The sequence below is a fragment of the Tremella mesenterica genome (assembly GCF_000271645.1).
Source record: "Tremella mesenterica DSM 1558 unplaced genomic scaffold TREMEscaffold_6, whole genome shotgun sequence".
In the NCBI taxonomy this organism is placed as follows: domain Eukaryota; kingdom Fungi; phylum Basidiomycota; class Tremellomycetes; order Tremellales; family Tremellaceae; genus Tremella; species Tremella mesenterica.
Window position 1 is genome coordinate 812,863 of NW_006711230.1, and position 17,161 is coordinate 830,023.

Genomic DNA, 17,161 nt, shown 5'->3' on the forward strand with positions numbered 1-17,161 from the left:
AGATGATGGAGAGGATGAAACAAGCTCGAGCGGCTCAGCAGGCGCAGGAGGGAGAGAAAAAGGAGAAGGAGATGACACCTGAGATGATGGCGGGGTTAGAAAAGGCTAAAACCACCAAGGAGGCCCGGGGGAAGAAGACCAGTGTAGAGGACAGTCAGATGACGCCGGAGATGATGGAGAGAATGAAGAGAGCTCGAGCGGCTAAAGAGGCGCAGGAAGGAGAAGGTAAAGGGAAAGAGATGACGCCGGAGATGATGGAGAAGATGAGGAGAGCTCGAGCGGCCAAAGAGGCGCAGGAAGGAGAAGGTCAGGGGAAAGAGATGACACCGGAGATGATAGAGAAGATGAAGAGAGTACAAGCAGCGAAGGAAGCTCAAGGGACAGGGGGAAGTGGGGAGAACAGAGAAATGACACCGGAGATGTTGGAGAAGATGAAGCGAGCTCGAGCGGCTAGAGAGTCGCAGGCAGGAGAAGGTGAAGAGAAAGAGATGACGCCGGAGATGATGGAGAAGATGAAGAGGGCTCGAGCAGCAAAAGAAGCCCAAATGACAGATGTGAGTGGGGAGAAAAGGGAAATGACACCGGAGATGTTGGAGAAGATGAAGCGAGCTCGAGCGGCTAGAGAGTCGCAGGCAGGAGAAGGTCAGGGGAAAGAGATGACACCGGAGATGTTGGAGAAGATGAAGAGAGCTCGAGCAGCGAAAGAAGCCCAAGGGACAGGGACAAATGGGAAGAACAGAGACATGACACCAGAGATGATGGAGAAAATGAAAAGATACAGAGCTGCAAAAGAGGCTCAAGGGAAAGAAGTCAATGGGGACAAACGAGAGATGACACCGGAGATGATCGAAAAGCTTAAACGTGCTCAACGAGAAAGGAACGAAGGGAATGAGAGAGGTGAGATGACACCTGATATGATCGAAAATCTCAAACGTGCTCAGCGAGAAAGAAATGAAGGGAATGAGAGAGGTGAGATGACACCTGATATGATCGAAAAACTCAAAAGGGCGCAACGTAAAGGCGAATTGACACCTGAAATGATAGAAAAACTCAAACGTACTAGAACTCGATCAACCCAATCTGGTCAAGGAACAACTAAAGAACAACTCACTCCTGATATCATTGATAAAATCAAACGTTCTCAAGCTACCCGAGTGAGATCTCCAAATAGAATTGATGAACGTCGAACAGGAGTGAAAAGTGGGAGAGAAAGACAGGATGATGAGGTGAGAGGAAAAGAAATTAAAAAACCTAACTTAAAAGAAATGACAGAAGAAGAAAGGGAAGATTATTTGATTGCTTATAAAGCTGCGAAAGAAAAGAAGAAAATAGAGTTACAAAGACTTGAAAAAGTTAAAAAAGGACAAGGTAGTAGTGGTTTAAGTCATGAGGAAAAAGAAATTTTATCTCCTATTTGACCACTCCCATTGACCACTCCCATTGACCACCACTACTACTACTACTACTACTACTGTACTAATTCTCAGTGATCATCTATGATTTCACTTATTGTTATTTCTTTTTCTTACCTTCTCCTACATATCATGACTGTCACGAATGACTATTGAAAGTCAATCCGTCCATTCTTACCCCATGCCTCCTTCCAGTCGTCTTGCGTGACCCACGAAATTTGACCATCTTAGAAGAATACACTCGACGGCCTTGTTAAAGAAGAATGAGTTAACCCATTAATGCATAATATGATATGGGGACACTATATACAACATAAACCCACCAATACTGTAAAGTGTGAAATGCTATGCAATGAGAATAGATGGAAACACATGACACTGATGATTCTGACAATTTGGGTTTACTTGAATTTCTAACCATCAATTATGCCCCTAACTCACCCACCCACCCACCCGCTCACTCACTCTCACATGTAATCACAATGCTTGGAGAAAAGACTGCAACATACGAATATGTATCTGTCCGAAGGTTTTTATTCGGGATGATTATAGATCGACAATATTGATAATGAGGAAGAATAAGAAGAATAAGAAGGATAAGAAGGATAAGAAGTAGAGGGATAGCAGCAGCAGCAGCAGCAGTAGTAGTAGAAGAAGAAGACAACACTCACTTTCTTCTTCTTAACAAACAACACATCTTCATCTTTCCTCACAGGGACAGGTGGAGGTGGACCCAAATGTCTGATCGCACTAGGTGCAGCCGGCATGAAACTTTTATTTTCCAATCCAACATCGATGGATTGTCTTCCATTTGTGGCGTTCCCCATAATATCTTGAGGAGCCTTATGAGCTCTGGGCGGTTTGACAACGGGTCTTGAAGGTGGTATTAGTGTTGGATGTATAGACATATCACCATTGGTAGTGATCGTTTTGGACTTTTTCTCCTTTTCTGGCGAAACCATTTCAGATGATGGTTTCCTCTTTGGTTGGGTGTTGGCTAGTACTTTAGGAGGAAGGAGATCAACTGGTGGTGTTGGTGTTGGTGCTGATGCTGGTGCTGGTGCTGAAGTGATAGATTTAGTAGGTTTTGGTTTGGGAGTAACTGTTTTAATTGGGGTGGGTTTGGTGAATAAGGTAGGTTTGTACTGTCATTTCAGCTTTGTCTCTTCACATGATCACACTTTATACAAGTCCTATTGAGACGCACACGATAACGATCGACCCTCAGGAAAGAGGCACAAGGGAAGAGAAGGGGATAGAAGGGAGTATGGTAAGAAAAATAGAAGGAAGAGGAGTGAGAAGTAAACTTGGAGTAAACGTCAAATCAGAACTCACTTCCAAAAAGAATCCCCGTTCCCTCGCATCCCCAACAATAACCTTCCATCTCTCATCACTCCTCTCTAAAGTTGAACCATTTCCAACAATCCATAAACTACTTTTCGCCCTAGTCAAAGCCACGTTCATCCTTCTTTCATCCCTCAAAAAACCAATAGTCCTCAAATTCGGTCCACTCCTAACACAAGATAAAATGATGATATCTTTTTCCTGTCCTTGAAAACCATCAACAGTATTAAACTCTATCATTTCCATTATAGAACCTCCAAAAGCTTGTAGAAATTGTCTTTTGATTTCGTACATTTGTTCTCTATACATTGTAATGATACCAACTCGTAATGCTAAATTCGTTCTATCTCCAAAATCTTCTTCCAAGTGTTTATAAATGTTAACGGCGGCGATTGCCTCTTCTGGATTTTTAGTAGATGTTCCTGCTTTTATTTCTGAACCTTCTATATTAAAAAATCGATAGGGACCATAATTCTTGTTTTCATGCCATACAGCTTTGGTATTACGTTCCATATTCGGTCCATCTTTCAAAGCACCATGATAAAACACTTTGGAAGGAAGTCGTGAGATATCTGGGTGCATACGATATTGTATACTTAGTAAATGAACGTTTGATCGATTTTCACGAGCTAAACGGACGAAAAGAGATTCGTTATATGCGTATTTTTCTCCATCGGGATTTAGTGTTGTAGGTGGTAATTGTTGAGGGTCACCGACCATTATACATCTTGTACAACCATATTTCAATGGTATCAAACATGACAATTCGATAGCTTGAGCAGCTTCATCAATGATGACAGTTTCGAATGTGTAAGCTGATAGAGTTTCGTGACCCGCTCCTGCTAATGTGGCACAAATGACATCTGCTTCTTTGAGAACGATTTCTCTAGCTTGTCGACGTGTGGCATCGAGATGTCTAGTAGCGTCTCTAGCCGCATCTTTGGCTTTGGAAGTTTGTTGACCTAACTGAGTACGTCTGGTGACTAAAGATTGATATTCGTCTTCCAATTGTCGACGTCTTTCGTCATTGTCCTTTGCCAAACGGATCTTATCTTGTTGTTCACGTATGAGACGTTTGACATTTTCCAACTCTGCTTGAATCTTGCCATATTCTCCACCGCCCCCTTTCGAAGAAGGGTCTGCGTTGACCCTGGCTTCTACCAAACTGTCCAGGGATACATCCTTTACGGCAATGTTGACAGATGTCTCGATTCCAATTCGAACGATGGTTGGGTTCAGTCGACTTCCATCAGAACTGGGGACACCATTCATGAGTCTCTTGCAGACTTCGTCAATGGCAGCATTACTCGGAGCGCAGACGAGAAGTTTAGGTTTGACAGGTTTCTCTCCATGACCCATGGCTATGGGTATAGATCGTTCTGACATGAACTTGCCAACCAAACCACTGATTGTTTTGGTCTTACCCGTACCTGGTGGACTGCACGTCAGTTGACCACGCTTGTTCATTTAGATTGACTCACCCCTGAATCAGAGCAAACCCATTGACTTGCATGGCACCCAGGATGGCCTTGGCTTGTGGTTCATTGACATCGTATGAACGCATTGCTCTGTCCACCTCTCTGGATGAGAGAGGAGGCATGGTAGCTCCCTTGGCAGCGAGTATGTCCCGCAATAATGGTTTCTCGTAATAAGGCAGACCTTTCAGAGCGGCAAACTCCCTGACAGCGGTACTCAATCTCACAGTATCAGCGGAGCGTCACACTCACCCACACAGTCACTTACGAAGTATGTTTTTTCAATTCCCACCTCGACTTCGCTCCTAATTCCCTTTGATCCATAGAAGTCAAGATTCTCACTTTCAAGGCGGTATCTTTGAACTTGCGTCGGAACCCTTGTACTTTGGCAAACAATGTTCTGGCTCCAGGTTGTTGCAACAGGACGATATCCGTCTCATTCACAAAGAAATCAGGTTGTATGTTCCCCTGTACGACCAGTTCCATATCCAAGAAATCATCCTCGTAGGCCCTACTAGAAATCTCTACCATTATACCCATCCCATGAGCGGTGTTATCTTTGCCGTTGACAAACTGAGCCCACAGTTCTTCCAGAAACAAAGGAAGCATGATCTGCTCGTATCGTTTGGCATCTGGGAAGGTGGTCGGGACACGAAGTAATTGCATGAACTCTTGTGCCACTTTCGGAGGATGCGGAGGATGCGGTCCAATATGGGTAGGATCCCATGCCAGGACATAGCGATACAAAGAATTGAGATCGGGACGGAGACGTTGTTTGATAGCATGGGCGCGTGCACGTTTCTCTTCGTGTTCCCGGACGGCGTTCGAAATTGGGATACCGAGGACTTTGATTTGACGTTTCTCGGCGGCGAGTGCTATTTTGGCAGGAGACTTTTGTTTCTTCATGAGGGCATCAACCCCTCTGCTCTCCTCGTCAGAGGTGTCAGAAGCGCTGGATCCTGAATCTGCTGGTTGGACAGGTCGTCGTTGACCGGTGTAGGCTCCTAAACCGCTACCGAACGCACCAGCTACGGGAACCTTCGTGGGTAAACCCCCAATGGGGCGTGGCACGTTAGCACGCATTTGATCGAACTTGTGTTCTCGTCGGGCTTCTTGCATGAGCTTGGATTTAAAACCACCACCAGCGGGCTTTTTCTGATACATTCCGGGTCGAACGTCTATATTGAGCTTTTGAGCCGCCTGGATGGATGCCTTCGGTGGCACAGTGGATTTTGGTGGTTGAGGGACTTGTGTTTTCGCTATCCGAGCACGTTTTTCCAGAATATCCAGATCAGAGGCAGGAAGTTTCTGCAGGAAATCGTCATCGTCGTACTCGTCTTCCTTCCCATTCACGGGATCGCTCTTAGTGGACCGTGAATGAGAGCTCGAGCCGTTGGAAGCTGCTTTCATCATCTTGACAAACGCGTTTGTTTTCTTGGCGGCTGGTGCATCCTTTTTAACCGGTGCCGATGAGGGATCGTGCGAGGGTTTTGTGTCCTCTTCCCGAGTGACGGCCTTGACGAACTGTACATCATCTTCCAGTGAGATGTCGAATCCAGACACAAGCTCTGAAAGTTCAGAAAGAAGATCATCGGAGAGCTTGGAAGGGTATGAAGTCCCCGCTCGTCGACAAAATTTGTCCAGCTCCTTCAGCGTCTTCTCCAATTCGACGGTGATAGGAGTGGACGACCGCGACAACCGACCAAGGATGGTTTTGATCAGCTCGAAAGTCTGATGTAACGTTTCAATGCTGAGATTATCAGCCGTATGTCACATAAGAGGAGTGAATAGACTCACTCGGTCAGCCGAAGCCAATGCAATAGCTCATTTAACACTTTCGAGAGTTGCTCAATCATCTTTCGTCCGGTCGAGGAGAGCTTCACGGGCGATTCCGATGGACTCTGTACATCGAAGCGAGAATCACTTTGACCAAGAGCAGCAGATTCGAATACTCTCACATGTTCCGTCATATGTCGACCAAAGATGAGAGCATCTCGCATCCAATCCACCATGATAGAATTTTCGTAGAAATCAGCCCAACCCTGAGTTCGATTGAAAATGACGGCTAGTGATTCAGTCATTTGGTGCCATAGGTCTGCAATCCTTTTTGTCATTGGTCGATTTGAGGTGAAGTCTGCGAGGAAAGATGGAGTTTGTAAGAGAGCTTCGGAAGATTCGGAGGCTCGGCATAGAACATCGAGAATGTCGGTGAAGCAACGTACGAGCCATTTAGCAAGAGAGCATGATTCAGGGGTGAGATTCGCAGTCTTGATGAAGGTCGAGAGGAAAGTGCAAAGACCTTCCATGGCCTCACCGGGATGTTCTCGCAGAAGGACACGAAAACAGTCTCCTCGATCGTCGACATCTTCGTATACTTGCTGTAATAAACTGATGACAGGGTCGTGAAGTTCTTCGGCCGGGGCAAGCAATATGATTACGCTCGCCTTAGGAACACCGGCGATCTTCCAGAGGTCTCGCAAGAGAGTTGCATCAGGTTGACGAGCAAGAGAGTCCAAAGCGCGGCCGAAATATTCCCGCATTGAAGATATTGATGTATTGATCGCTCGCACACTGGAAACCCAATCCTCGGCTTTGATAACCTCACCTAGGCTATCAGGACTCCACGGGCCGGTTCGATCGAGTTTCTCGAGGTGGGCCGTCATCGCTATTGATTTTAAGATGATTGCCGTACCCTCAAGATCAGTTGGCATGAGCGCATTATAAGCCATGGACCAGAGTTCTTTATACGTCGAAGCGCGGTGAAGGTTCTGCACCGGTATCGGTGGATCGACGGCAGCTTTCAGTTTACGCTTTCGAGCTAGACGCTTCCTCTCATGGAAAGAGATGGCCGCTAATCCGAGCATACTTTCTACAACATCTCGTCCATCGGCGGTGAAGTAGTCGAGAAGTAAAGCCCGAGCCGCATGACGGGCATCATCCCAATCTGGCGAAGGATGATCAGGTAAACGCAGGGCCACTGTAGCGATAAAGGTGGCATGAATGTCGAGAGTGGATGACAGAGGAGAGGCGATGTGGTCATCAGTTGCGACTGCTGTTCGTAATCTGACCAGTGCCTGATTATCAGCGGAGCCATGCTGAGATGGGCTCCCACTCACCCTGCAACCACACTCTGCGGCAGCGGCACGCAGGGAGGGAGGATATCTAGTGTGCTGCATCTCGGAGAAGCAGAAGTTCATGGCCTTTGCTAGACTTTCGCCAAATCCCGTGTTACTGGACTTGCCCGAGGCGGTCTTGGCATCCCTCAGAGACAGGAGGAAATCTTCGATCCAAGTGAGAGAGCGACATGTCGTCGTCCCCTTCCCCTTCCCATGATGCTCATTTGTTTCGGCGGGCGACGAGGGACAGGAATTTTCCAGAGATGTACGAAATGAGGGATTATTCTTGATCTCGGAGAAGAGGGTGTGAGGGAGTTCGGGGGATACATCAAATGACCATATATGATGTGTGGGCGATATATGGAGTAGGACCTGGAATGTCGCATGGACAAGATCGGACGCTACAACGTCAGCAGGAAAAGATTTCTGATAAGCTGTGCGTACCTGATGTCTGACTTCCCAATAATGTGCTCAAGACGGACATGATCGGTTTCCCAACTTTTGCATCGGCTCTGACAGAGGTGTGCCCTTTGAGTAAGCCTTTCTGCACGGTCTCTAACGTAAGACAGCCAGAGTCGAGTAGCCGATGTAATGCTGACCATCTGATAGTCGCACTGTCAAACCTGTTGTCGAGATAAAGCTCCTGTACCTTTGATCCGATCCCATTTTCACACCATTCGGCGAAACTTAATGGTCGACGTGCACATGATGGGAGCTGATTCAATGCCCATGATCTTTGAGCAGGATCGTCCACCGAGAGAAGATGTACGACGACGGGTGTGAGACCAAATTTTGAGACGGCCGGATTACTCGGAGCGGAGGCGATGGCGGCGGAGAAGAGTAAAGAAAGTGATACCAGTTCGGGTGTTGTAGATGTTGGTTTAGATACTAAGCTTGGTTCACTGCACAGAAGCTGAACGATAGAATCATCCACGTCGAAGAGGGTTATCGACACTGTCGAAGTGCTTCCATAGCCAGGAGCGGATGCTTTGTTGTATTCAGAAAGGATAAGTGATGCTTGCCATAGGTCGACCTTTTGAAAGAAATTCTCCTTGGTCTGAGCATTGAACATTGCCAGATACCTATACATGAGTACAGAGCTCAGCTACGATTAGATGTAGGACTCACTTGGAAGCAAAACGTCGTCTAGCAGCACCGAATGCCCTGGCGCAGACAGGACAACCCAACAAGACGTGCTCGAGCTCATCGATCCATGTCTTTGGCATACCCTCAGCCTTGTAGGCAAAGAGGAAGATGAGATATGTAGCTGCATCTCTGATGAGAGGGGAAGATGTCTTTGGGCAGTACCAATGGGCGGTGGTAGAAGAGGTAGCGGCTTGAGAGGGGACTGATGGGAGCAGGTACGAGTAGAGGGGGTACAAGGTGGCGTCTGTGGGCTTTGAAGAAGCGGCCACTTTACTGAGCACAGCTTCTATCTCTTTGTCAGAGGGTGGAGCTGTGCCCATAGCGCCTTGCAACGCTTGATACGATATGCCTCGCTGGCCTGAAACTGTACGAGAAGTAGTAGACGGATGGCGAGACTAAGTAACAAGGGAGAGGGGTGAACATGATACATGATCGCGAGCGAAAGTTGGTCACGTGACCTGTTTCTCGCGATGAGCTGCTCTCTATCCTCTGTCATCAATGTCTCTCATCCTCACAACTACTCTTCTCTCTCTACTATCACTCGGTCATCCATCGACATGCACAGCAATCTTTGGTGAGCACAGAGCCTCGGCTGTCCATAGAAACTCGTTTTTCTCATCCAAAGGTGACCTCAAACTACCTATGCCCTCTAGCCCTATCTTTCCCTTCAACTCCTCTGTTTACTTGCGATCGAATTGACCTACATAACAGCAGCGGTTTTTATGACATTTGACATGTTCATTTGACGCAACAAGCTATTTCACGTTTGAAATTTGACTCTCAAGCTGTTCTAACTCATTTCACATTGATGACCCTCTTTCGTTCATACGAGATACGTTTTACTCATCTGTGCAAATCAGCCTAGAGCGTCTTGGCAATCTGCCGTGGTATCAACATCGTATCTCATCTCAACACTTCAAAAGACTTTGGTGAGTGCAATCATTCCCCACTCGTTCTTTCTTTCGTATTTTTCACGCTTCTTTCTGTTCTTCCAATCTTCAAAAAACAGCCGTTCTGTATCTTGTTGAACCCTCCTTTCTTTTTATTTTCTGAACTATCCCCATCAAGAATTTTCACAATGCTACCCCGCACAGTTCTATTTGGCGTCCTCGTCGCCCTCGTTCAAGCCGCTCCCGTACCCAAGACGGATGCCCAACTGAACGCAAGATTCTATCACAACACCCCAGCACACGATGGCGTAGAGTGCTACCGTGATGGTCACAGGGGTATTATCGAAGGTACCATTTGTGTTCTCGTAGGTCATTTCAGATGTCGCTATAGATGCTGACCTCATTAGGGTGACTTGAAGGTAGAGACGAGAGGTGTCACCTATGAGCCCTTCTTGCGTGAAAATCATCCTTGTTGGCTGCAAACCGAAAAAGGATTGATCATCAATAATGCTTGTGTCACAACCAATATCGATACCACAACACTGAATGCGGCGGACTGGGAACAAGACGACACGCCTTGTTGGACCGATCATCACATTGGATTGCTGCTCAATGGCGAATGTCATCTGGTAAGTCGTTTTTCCTTGACTCGCCACGGAGCCACAGAGATATGAGAGTAGTAACGACTGATCGTGTTCAGATCACCCACGTGGATGCGGACACTGGAATCAAACTCAAAAGGAAATCGCAACTCTTACCTGACCTCATCGATCAGCTTAACAAGATGACCGTATGCTTGAATTCTTACGAGAGCTTGCCATAACTCACAAATCAGGGTTTCATCACGAGAAGCCGCAAACCCAAGTATCCTTCGGAGCAGGGTTTCCACAATTTACACGGCCCCGTTGGCGCAGCTGGCTATAAGCGAAGCCCAGTCACCTATGTGAGAACCATATCATTCCTCAAATGAGCATTGCTGACTTTCAGGACAACGTTCAGCGCAAGGAGTATATCAGGGGACGTGGTCTCATTGGGAGCACCAAGTACAATGATATCTTCGCTGATGCCACCGTGAGCACTGTAAGACACTTCCATACTATATGCTGAGTGCTAGGCAATCGTCAAGTTTGACAAAGCTTCGCAACATGACGGAGTCGTTGGTGACTTGGTGGTGCGTCGCCCTCTTTCTGTCACTCCCAGATCACTGAGTCGCAGAAGATCGCTCGCAGAAGTCATGCCGACGATTTATTGGCCGATACCAGAGTGAGTGGCCGAATATATCAAACGGACTATACTGATTTTCACAGACCATTGTGCATCTGCATGATGACCAGCATCCAGATTTGGTTGACCTCAACGAGGCTGTGGGTATCAGTGAAGGCTCGTTATCATTACAGCTGACCCAGACAGACCCTCGTCGACGTGAAGAATGGACACGTACTCAATCAACGCAGTTTGCTGGGTCTCGGAGGTGACCGATATCATCAAGAAGGGGCGGTGATCGATCTCGCTGTCCGTAATGGCTTTATTTCGTCATCACAATTGCTGATAACTTCAGGCAATGGCCGATGTCAAGAACCGTCAGAAGAAGGGGCTTCTGGGCATCAGACGTGACCTTTTTGGTCTGGGCTCCACTAGCGACGAACATGATGGTCTTGTGGCTGATGTTTTTGTGAGTGCTCAGTACGTAAACATCTGCTCGTCTGACTCAATAGGGTCATGTTGATTTCGGTGAAGGCTCTCATCACGAGTTGCTTGGTGGTGACTCCCACTCGGGTGCATTTGACGATGACCACTCTCGACTTGATGTCCTCGCCGAGGTCGATGTGCGTAATTCCCTCCCGTTCATGACATCAAGCTGATACCCTCAGGCTGCAGCTCACCTGTCATCTGGCACTGATCACCACGGTCTCCTGGGACTTGGCTCGAACGATGGCCATGATGGAGTTGTGGCTCATGCAACTGTCAGTACCACCGAATTGTGCTACGATGGCGCTGATGACAGGCTCTGGTGAATCTGGGGGATGATCGTTCCGACGGCGACTCACTCAACCACGGTCTGAATCTGCTTGGCTCCGATACCAACGTTGATCATCATCACGGCGTCACTGCCACAGCAGGAGTGAGTGTTACCTAGAAATTGGAATGGTCCATTTAACATCAGATCCTGGCCAAGTTAGGTGGCGACAGCTCTCACAATGGCCTCCTCGGTCTCAAGAGATCTCTTCTAGGTTTGGGGGACACTGGTGATGCCAACAATGACGTTATGGCCAAACTCGCAGTAAGTCTTGCCCCCTTTCACAATACCCGTCTGATTGTCAGGCGTTCATCAACCTCGACCGATCTTATGGTGGATTTCTGGGCGATAGACGATCAACCTTGGGCCTCGGCAACGCCAATGATGATGATGATAGTATTGTCGCAAAGGTGACAGTGAGTAGCTTCGTCACTGGTCGACCCAGCTGATTATCAGGCTCTTGTTGATCTCGATCATGATCACTCTCACTCAAGTGTTTTTGGTCTGAAGCGGTCCCTGTTGGGACTCGGTGATAAGCATACTAATGATGACATCGTGGCGGATTTGATGGTAGGCTGCTTCATTTGATATACGTACATATTTTGACAATACAGGCCACTGAAAAAAAAAAAGGTGACGGGCATGACAACAAGCTTCTGGGCTTAAGATCCTCGTTCTCTGGCAGAGATGACTCGGTCAGTGTCCTTGCCGTGACTCGTATAGTATTTTGGAGAGACTCGGCTGAATATCAGACCGACGTGGGTACCGACACTAACGTCGATGAAGAGAATTCAGATTTCCACATGTTCCCCACTTATCCTGATCACACTCTTCTCGACCGAGACTTGTCTCTAAACCACGTCGATGCCGATGTGAAAGCGACCGTAACGTCCAGCAAAACCTTTCTCGGTTTAGGCAAAGTCATTCGTGACCTCTTCTCGTACCCTACTGCCGACGTAAATTCCAAGCTACTTCATCCTCACAAAGCCGACAATGTCGATGCTCATGTGAAGATCGCTAGAGATCTGGGTTCTATCACTCGACTTGCAGAACAAATCGAAAAATCGACTGAAAACACTGTTCATCAGAGTGGAAACCCCCTTACTAGAGACATCCATCTCAATCATGTCGACACTACATCCCACATCAATGGGAAAGTAAACGCCGACGTGAATGCCAAAGTGGACAAGACGACAAAAGTTGATACTCATGTGAATTTACGACTCCCTCGTGAATTCGGTACTACGGACCACACGGTTGATCTGAAAGATATCGATGAAGTGAAATTAAAGACGAATGCTATGACGTATCCCGAGTTCAAAAGTAAGATTGTCGAGTACAATCACCACGGTTTGGGAAAAAGGAATATTTTGGCAATTTCTTCTACGGAACATCATGGTTTATTGACTACCGATGGATATCATAGGATCGAAGGTCAAGGAGGACATAAGATTGAAGGTCTTGATGGACACAAAGTTGTAGGAGAGAAACATGGTCATGGTAAGGAAGTACACGTGAGCTTCATCTTCATTTGATAAAGATACAAGCTGATGATTCAGGTGTAAAGAGACAAAAGAGACGAGAGAGATATGTTAGTATGATGGATTAACACCTTGACACAAACATACGATAGAGAGAAGAGAGAGATATGCGAGTATGGCTTTGATAGTCGTATAGAACGATGACCAATAGTAGTGAGACAAGTTTGTGGAATATACACAACCATGCAGCTAGTTAGTTCCTACTCGACAGAAACACCCTCGCGGTGATTGTGATCATTCAGGTTTCTTAGACGCTGCTTGCTCTCTCTGAACACGCCCTGTCCTGGTTATGCAGCAATCCTTATCGAGGGATACGTTTCAAAGCTGAAAGACGGGTAACCTGAGGATGTAAATCAGTCGCGTCCAAACTACCATCCTCACGCTATCCTCTATCACTTGATCGTTACATCTCTTCATTCCATCATCAATCAACGTTCAGAAAAATGAATCAAGTAATGAATCAATTAGCTCAAGAGCTCATCACTACCATCTCCTCAGCTTCCTCAGGATCGTCAGGATCAATATCAGACCGTACAGCCGAACGTATCGTGAGACGGTCGATGAATGGAGGAGCCAAGAAAGCATGGTATGAAATCCATGATTCTCTCAATAGGTATGTTCAGTAACGTCCTTCTCTTCATCTCTCAGTTGTACTATCTATCATCTATCATTTCCTCACTTTCTTCTCTCTCTGTACATTCCTTCATCATCTCCATCTCACTCGCTTTTCTCTTCCTCAATTACATAAGTTACCAGAAGACACCTTTCATCCTTCTTCGTCTTGATAAGATTTTATACACCTCGTTCAAAGACATAAGCAGCCAAGCTGCATATCTATTTCAATTATATTTGCCTGACTGTGATTCCGAGAGAAAGCCATTGGATCGACTGACATTTCAGTCTTATTCGGACTACTCAAATTCGGGTGGAGCTGGACTTATCGGACGCACTGATTAAATCTCTGTCAGTATTGGATTCTCATCGTAAGAGAGAGATGGGTTTCGGAGATGATTTACCTATCAAAGTGAGTCATCTTCCTCTACCATTCACAGCCTTCGCCTCACACTCACACGACAAATAAATAACATCATACCTGTACGAAGATCGTTCAAGAAGATCAGAGATTTGAGCTTGGTGATGAATCGCTGCGATATGACATTCGCTTCAGCCTTGCAATCTCTTTGAGGTTTCTAATGCCCCTTCATTATATGTGATTTGGTAAAGAGTATGATCGCTTTACTTTGCATCTCATGACATTACCGGTGAAGTCAGGATTAGAATGATTGGGACTGATTTTCAGATGTCAAACCTTCCTCAACATATCCAATTCTTACTCAATCTCGCATCCCTACCAACAAAACAAACACATGAATTCGCTCATTCTTATTTACACCGTACAAATGACACTGGACCGTCACCTGATGAAATGCTTTATCAGGAGATCATGTCGGAACCCTTTGACGATCCGTATGGCGGAGTGGAGGAAGAAGAGATACCTGGATGGACGGATAGCGAGAGTGAAACAGAAGAGGAATTTGAAGAATCTGGAGAAGAGGAGATTATTCTCACTCCTCAAAGTACAATACAAAGTGGGAAGCTTGTATGTCAGGAGAGGCAAGAAGAGTCAGAGAAGAGGATGAGAGAAGCCAAACGGAGATTAGAGGAACTCAAGGTGAGTGCGTATTGGGAGAGAGGGGGGAAAGAAATTAAGTTGTTGGAAGATGGGATATATGGATGGAGAGATTTGACAACTCGTAAGAATTTTAATCCGTCGTCATGAAATGTAGGAATAGACAGTCGCTGATTCATTGAAAGGAATTGATATAGTATCCCTCACCGCAACGGTTGAAGACGGAATAACGAAAGCTGTAACTTGTCGTCAGTTTCAGAGAGAACTACTCTACGGTTTATCTGGTAGACCTGGAATCTTCTACACGTTCTCTGATGACGGACATTGCAATGTGAGGTCTTCTGCCAATTAGAATGCTTGTATGGCTGATCAGACTAGATCTCGGATGACCATCCTCAAGTCACTACATTCTCATCTGTTGGACTAAGAAGTATATTGAAATCTTTCCAGAGTCGATTCACCGATCTAGCCACTATTCGAGCGTTTGTCAAAACCACTCCACTACCTCCTTCATCATCCGTATCGACCTCACATAAGACTCATAAACACATTTCTGCCAATTCCACTAAGACAATACAAGCTTTTACCGATTCATGTCGACGTATCGTACAAGGTATCGATCTCTGGATTGCGGAACAAGAACGTTTATTCATTCTAGGATGTTCTACACCACTCTCGACCTCACCTCTTCAGCTCAAATTCCAATTCGAATCTGATTTCAGTGGAATTGTCGATTATCTACTCTTATTCCTTCCTTATATTCATTCACCAATTTTACTCCTCAATACCATACATTCAGTCATAGAAACCATTCGTATCCTCCCTCATCCGAAAGGACTCTCAGAGTTGAGTTCTACCTTCGTAGAGACCGCTAAACCGATGTGGGAAATGTTAGGTGATTGGCTTCGACAAGGAATGCCCGTATCTCTTTCTCTTCTTCCTTCATCAGAAGAAGACTTATCGACAGATCTTGAGACTCGTGAGTTAGACCCGGAATTCTTCATCAAAAGAGATAGAGATGTTTCCTGGATTGATGAAGATTTCTGGGAAAGTGGATATATCATTTCTGAATGGCCTACATGGCTATCACATGAAAATACACAAGAAATGATATTGGAAGCAGGTAAAGCTCGAGGGTTGTTGAAGTGTTTACAGACGGATGTGGCAGAATGGAATGTCTGGAAACCTCTTTCTGAAGTGTTGGGAATAAGTGAAATCGGGAAATCGGGAATGAGATCTAGTGTGGAGGAGATATTGGAGCAGGAATTGAAGACGGATTGTTTGATTGCGACTTTTCAGTTGCGTAGAGTTTTAGATGAGGAATGTGGGTTGAAAGAGCACTTGGAAGCGATAGAGGGTGTGGTGTTTATGAGAGCTATTGGGGTAATGCAAGAATGGAGTGAATGGTTATTTGATCAAGTGAGTTTTCTACCTTTCTCTTTCGTTCATATAAGTCAATCTTTGAAATCTCCCATTTGACTTTTGTCCCAATAGTTTTTACCTTCTGGTGCTCTGAACCCTGGTTGCTTGGACTCAACAATGGTTGACTCCACTTCATCTCTTTTTCCGCCTACTACGTGCTTGCTTGACAAAATACTTCGTGCTTGACAAAACGGCTTCTTGTGTCTCTTGATATACGCACGCGGTGAAGATAAGCCCCTTGCAAAGCAAATTGGTCATAAGGCTGATTTCAGATTCACTCAAAAAAGAAATGGTCAGATTCTCAAACCCTCACTTCTACTTTAAGAGAAACTTTGAAGCATTCTTCCGGTGGAGGGAATTGGCTCAATCCTGCTGCTATTCGAATACATCTCTCTGGTCGACTTGAAGGTGTCGTAGCTCCTAGTGTTTTGTCAGGTTTGAGGATCACTTATGAGGTGAGTTCAAGTTTGTCCTCCTTCCGTCCCCCTTCTACACCATATTACACATACACACACTCTCACTCACTCACTCACTCACTCACTCACTCACTCACTCACTCACTCACTCACACACACTCTCTCTCTCTCTCTCTCTCTCTCTCTCTCTCTCTCTCTCTCTCTCTCTCTCTCTCTCTCTCTCTCTCTCTCTCTCTCTCTCTCTCTCTCTCTCTCTCTCTCTCTCTCTCTCTCTCTCTCTCTCTCTCTCTCTCTCTCTCTCTCTCTCTCTCTCTCTCTCTCTCTCTCTCTCTCTCCGTGCATACCCCTCTCCTATGACCTTTACACGTTCCAACCAATTTCAAGGCTCCCTTCGTCCCTCCAGCCGAGGAAGTATAATCAATCTCGAATATTTTGACGAGTTTATCTTGAGAACCTGAAGCGAGGAATCTATCATTTGGGGGGATATCAAGAGAATTGATATCTTTTTGGTGGATCCTCACGTGGCCAGACTTTTAGGTTTGTCATCATCTCCTGGGGAGGAAGAGAGGAGAGATCCCACAGTTTAGCTGTCGGTCTTGTGAGGCTGTGATGAGAACTTCAGGAATCCAGTTGTTCGCCAACTGTCGAGAAGGACACAGCTCCTATGGAGTCTGCGTGACCTTCGCAAGAGGTATACATCTCCCTCTGATTGAAGGAGGGTGAAGAATAGGAGAGGAAGGGGGTGAATACCA

General features: G+C 46.1%; 3 protein-coding genes across 3 annotated transcripts in view; 2 read left to right on the forward strand and 1 right to left on the reverse strand.

The window, feature by feature from the left end:
• Positions 1-1,418, forward strand: part of TREMEDRAFT_62833 (uncharacterized protein) — a gene marked incomplete at both ends in the record, with an annotated part of 3,126 nt that extends 1,708 nt beyond the window's left edge. The window contains one exon of the mRNA XM_007005058.1: positions 14-1,418. Within this exon, the coding sequence (XP_007005120.1) occupies positions 14-1,418 (1,405 nt within the window). The remainder of the gene's footprint in view (positions 1-13) is intronic.
• Positions 1,419-2,636: 1,218 nt separating this feature from the next.
• Positions 2,637-8,813, reverse strand: TREMEDRAFT_31469 (uncharacterized protein; the record flags this gene model as incomplete). The annotated part of the gene is made up of 7 exons (XM_007004882.1): positions 2,637-4,194; positions 4,238-4,453; positions 4,500-5,981; positions 6,029-7,305; positions 7,348-7,748; positions 7,792-8,429; positions 8,476-8,813. The coding sequence occupies 7 exons, from the start codon at positions 8,811-8,813 to the stop codon at positions 2,637-2,639; spliced, it is 5,910 nt and encodes a 1,969-aa protein (XP_007004944.1).
• Positions 8,814-13,396: 4,583 nt separating this feature from the next.
• TREMEDRAFT_11782 (uncharacterized protein) lies at positions 13,397-16,466 on the forward strand (the record flags this gene model as incomplete). The annotated part of the gene is made up of 6 exons (XM_007004815.1): positions 13,397-13,554; positions 13,842-13,965; positions 14,242-14,695; positions 14,769-14,902; positions 14,950-15,990; positions 16,266-16,466. Coding segments are annotated over 6 exons (2,112 nt in total), but the record flags the coding sequence as incomplete, so codon positions are not given.
• Positions 16,467-17,161: the final 695 nt, after the last annotated feature.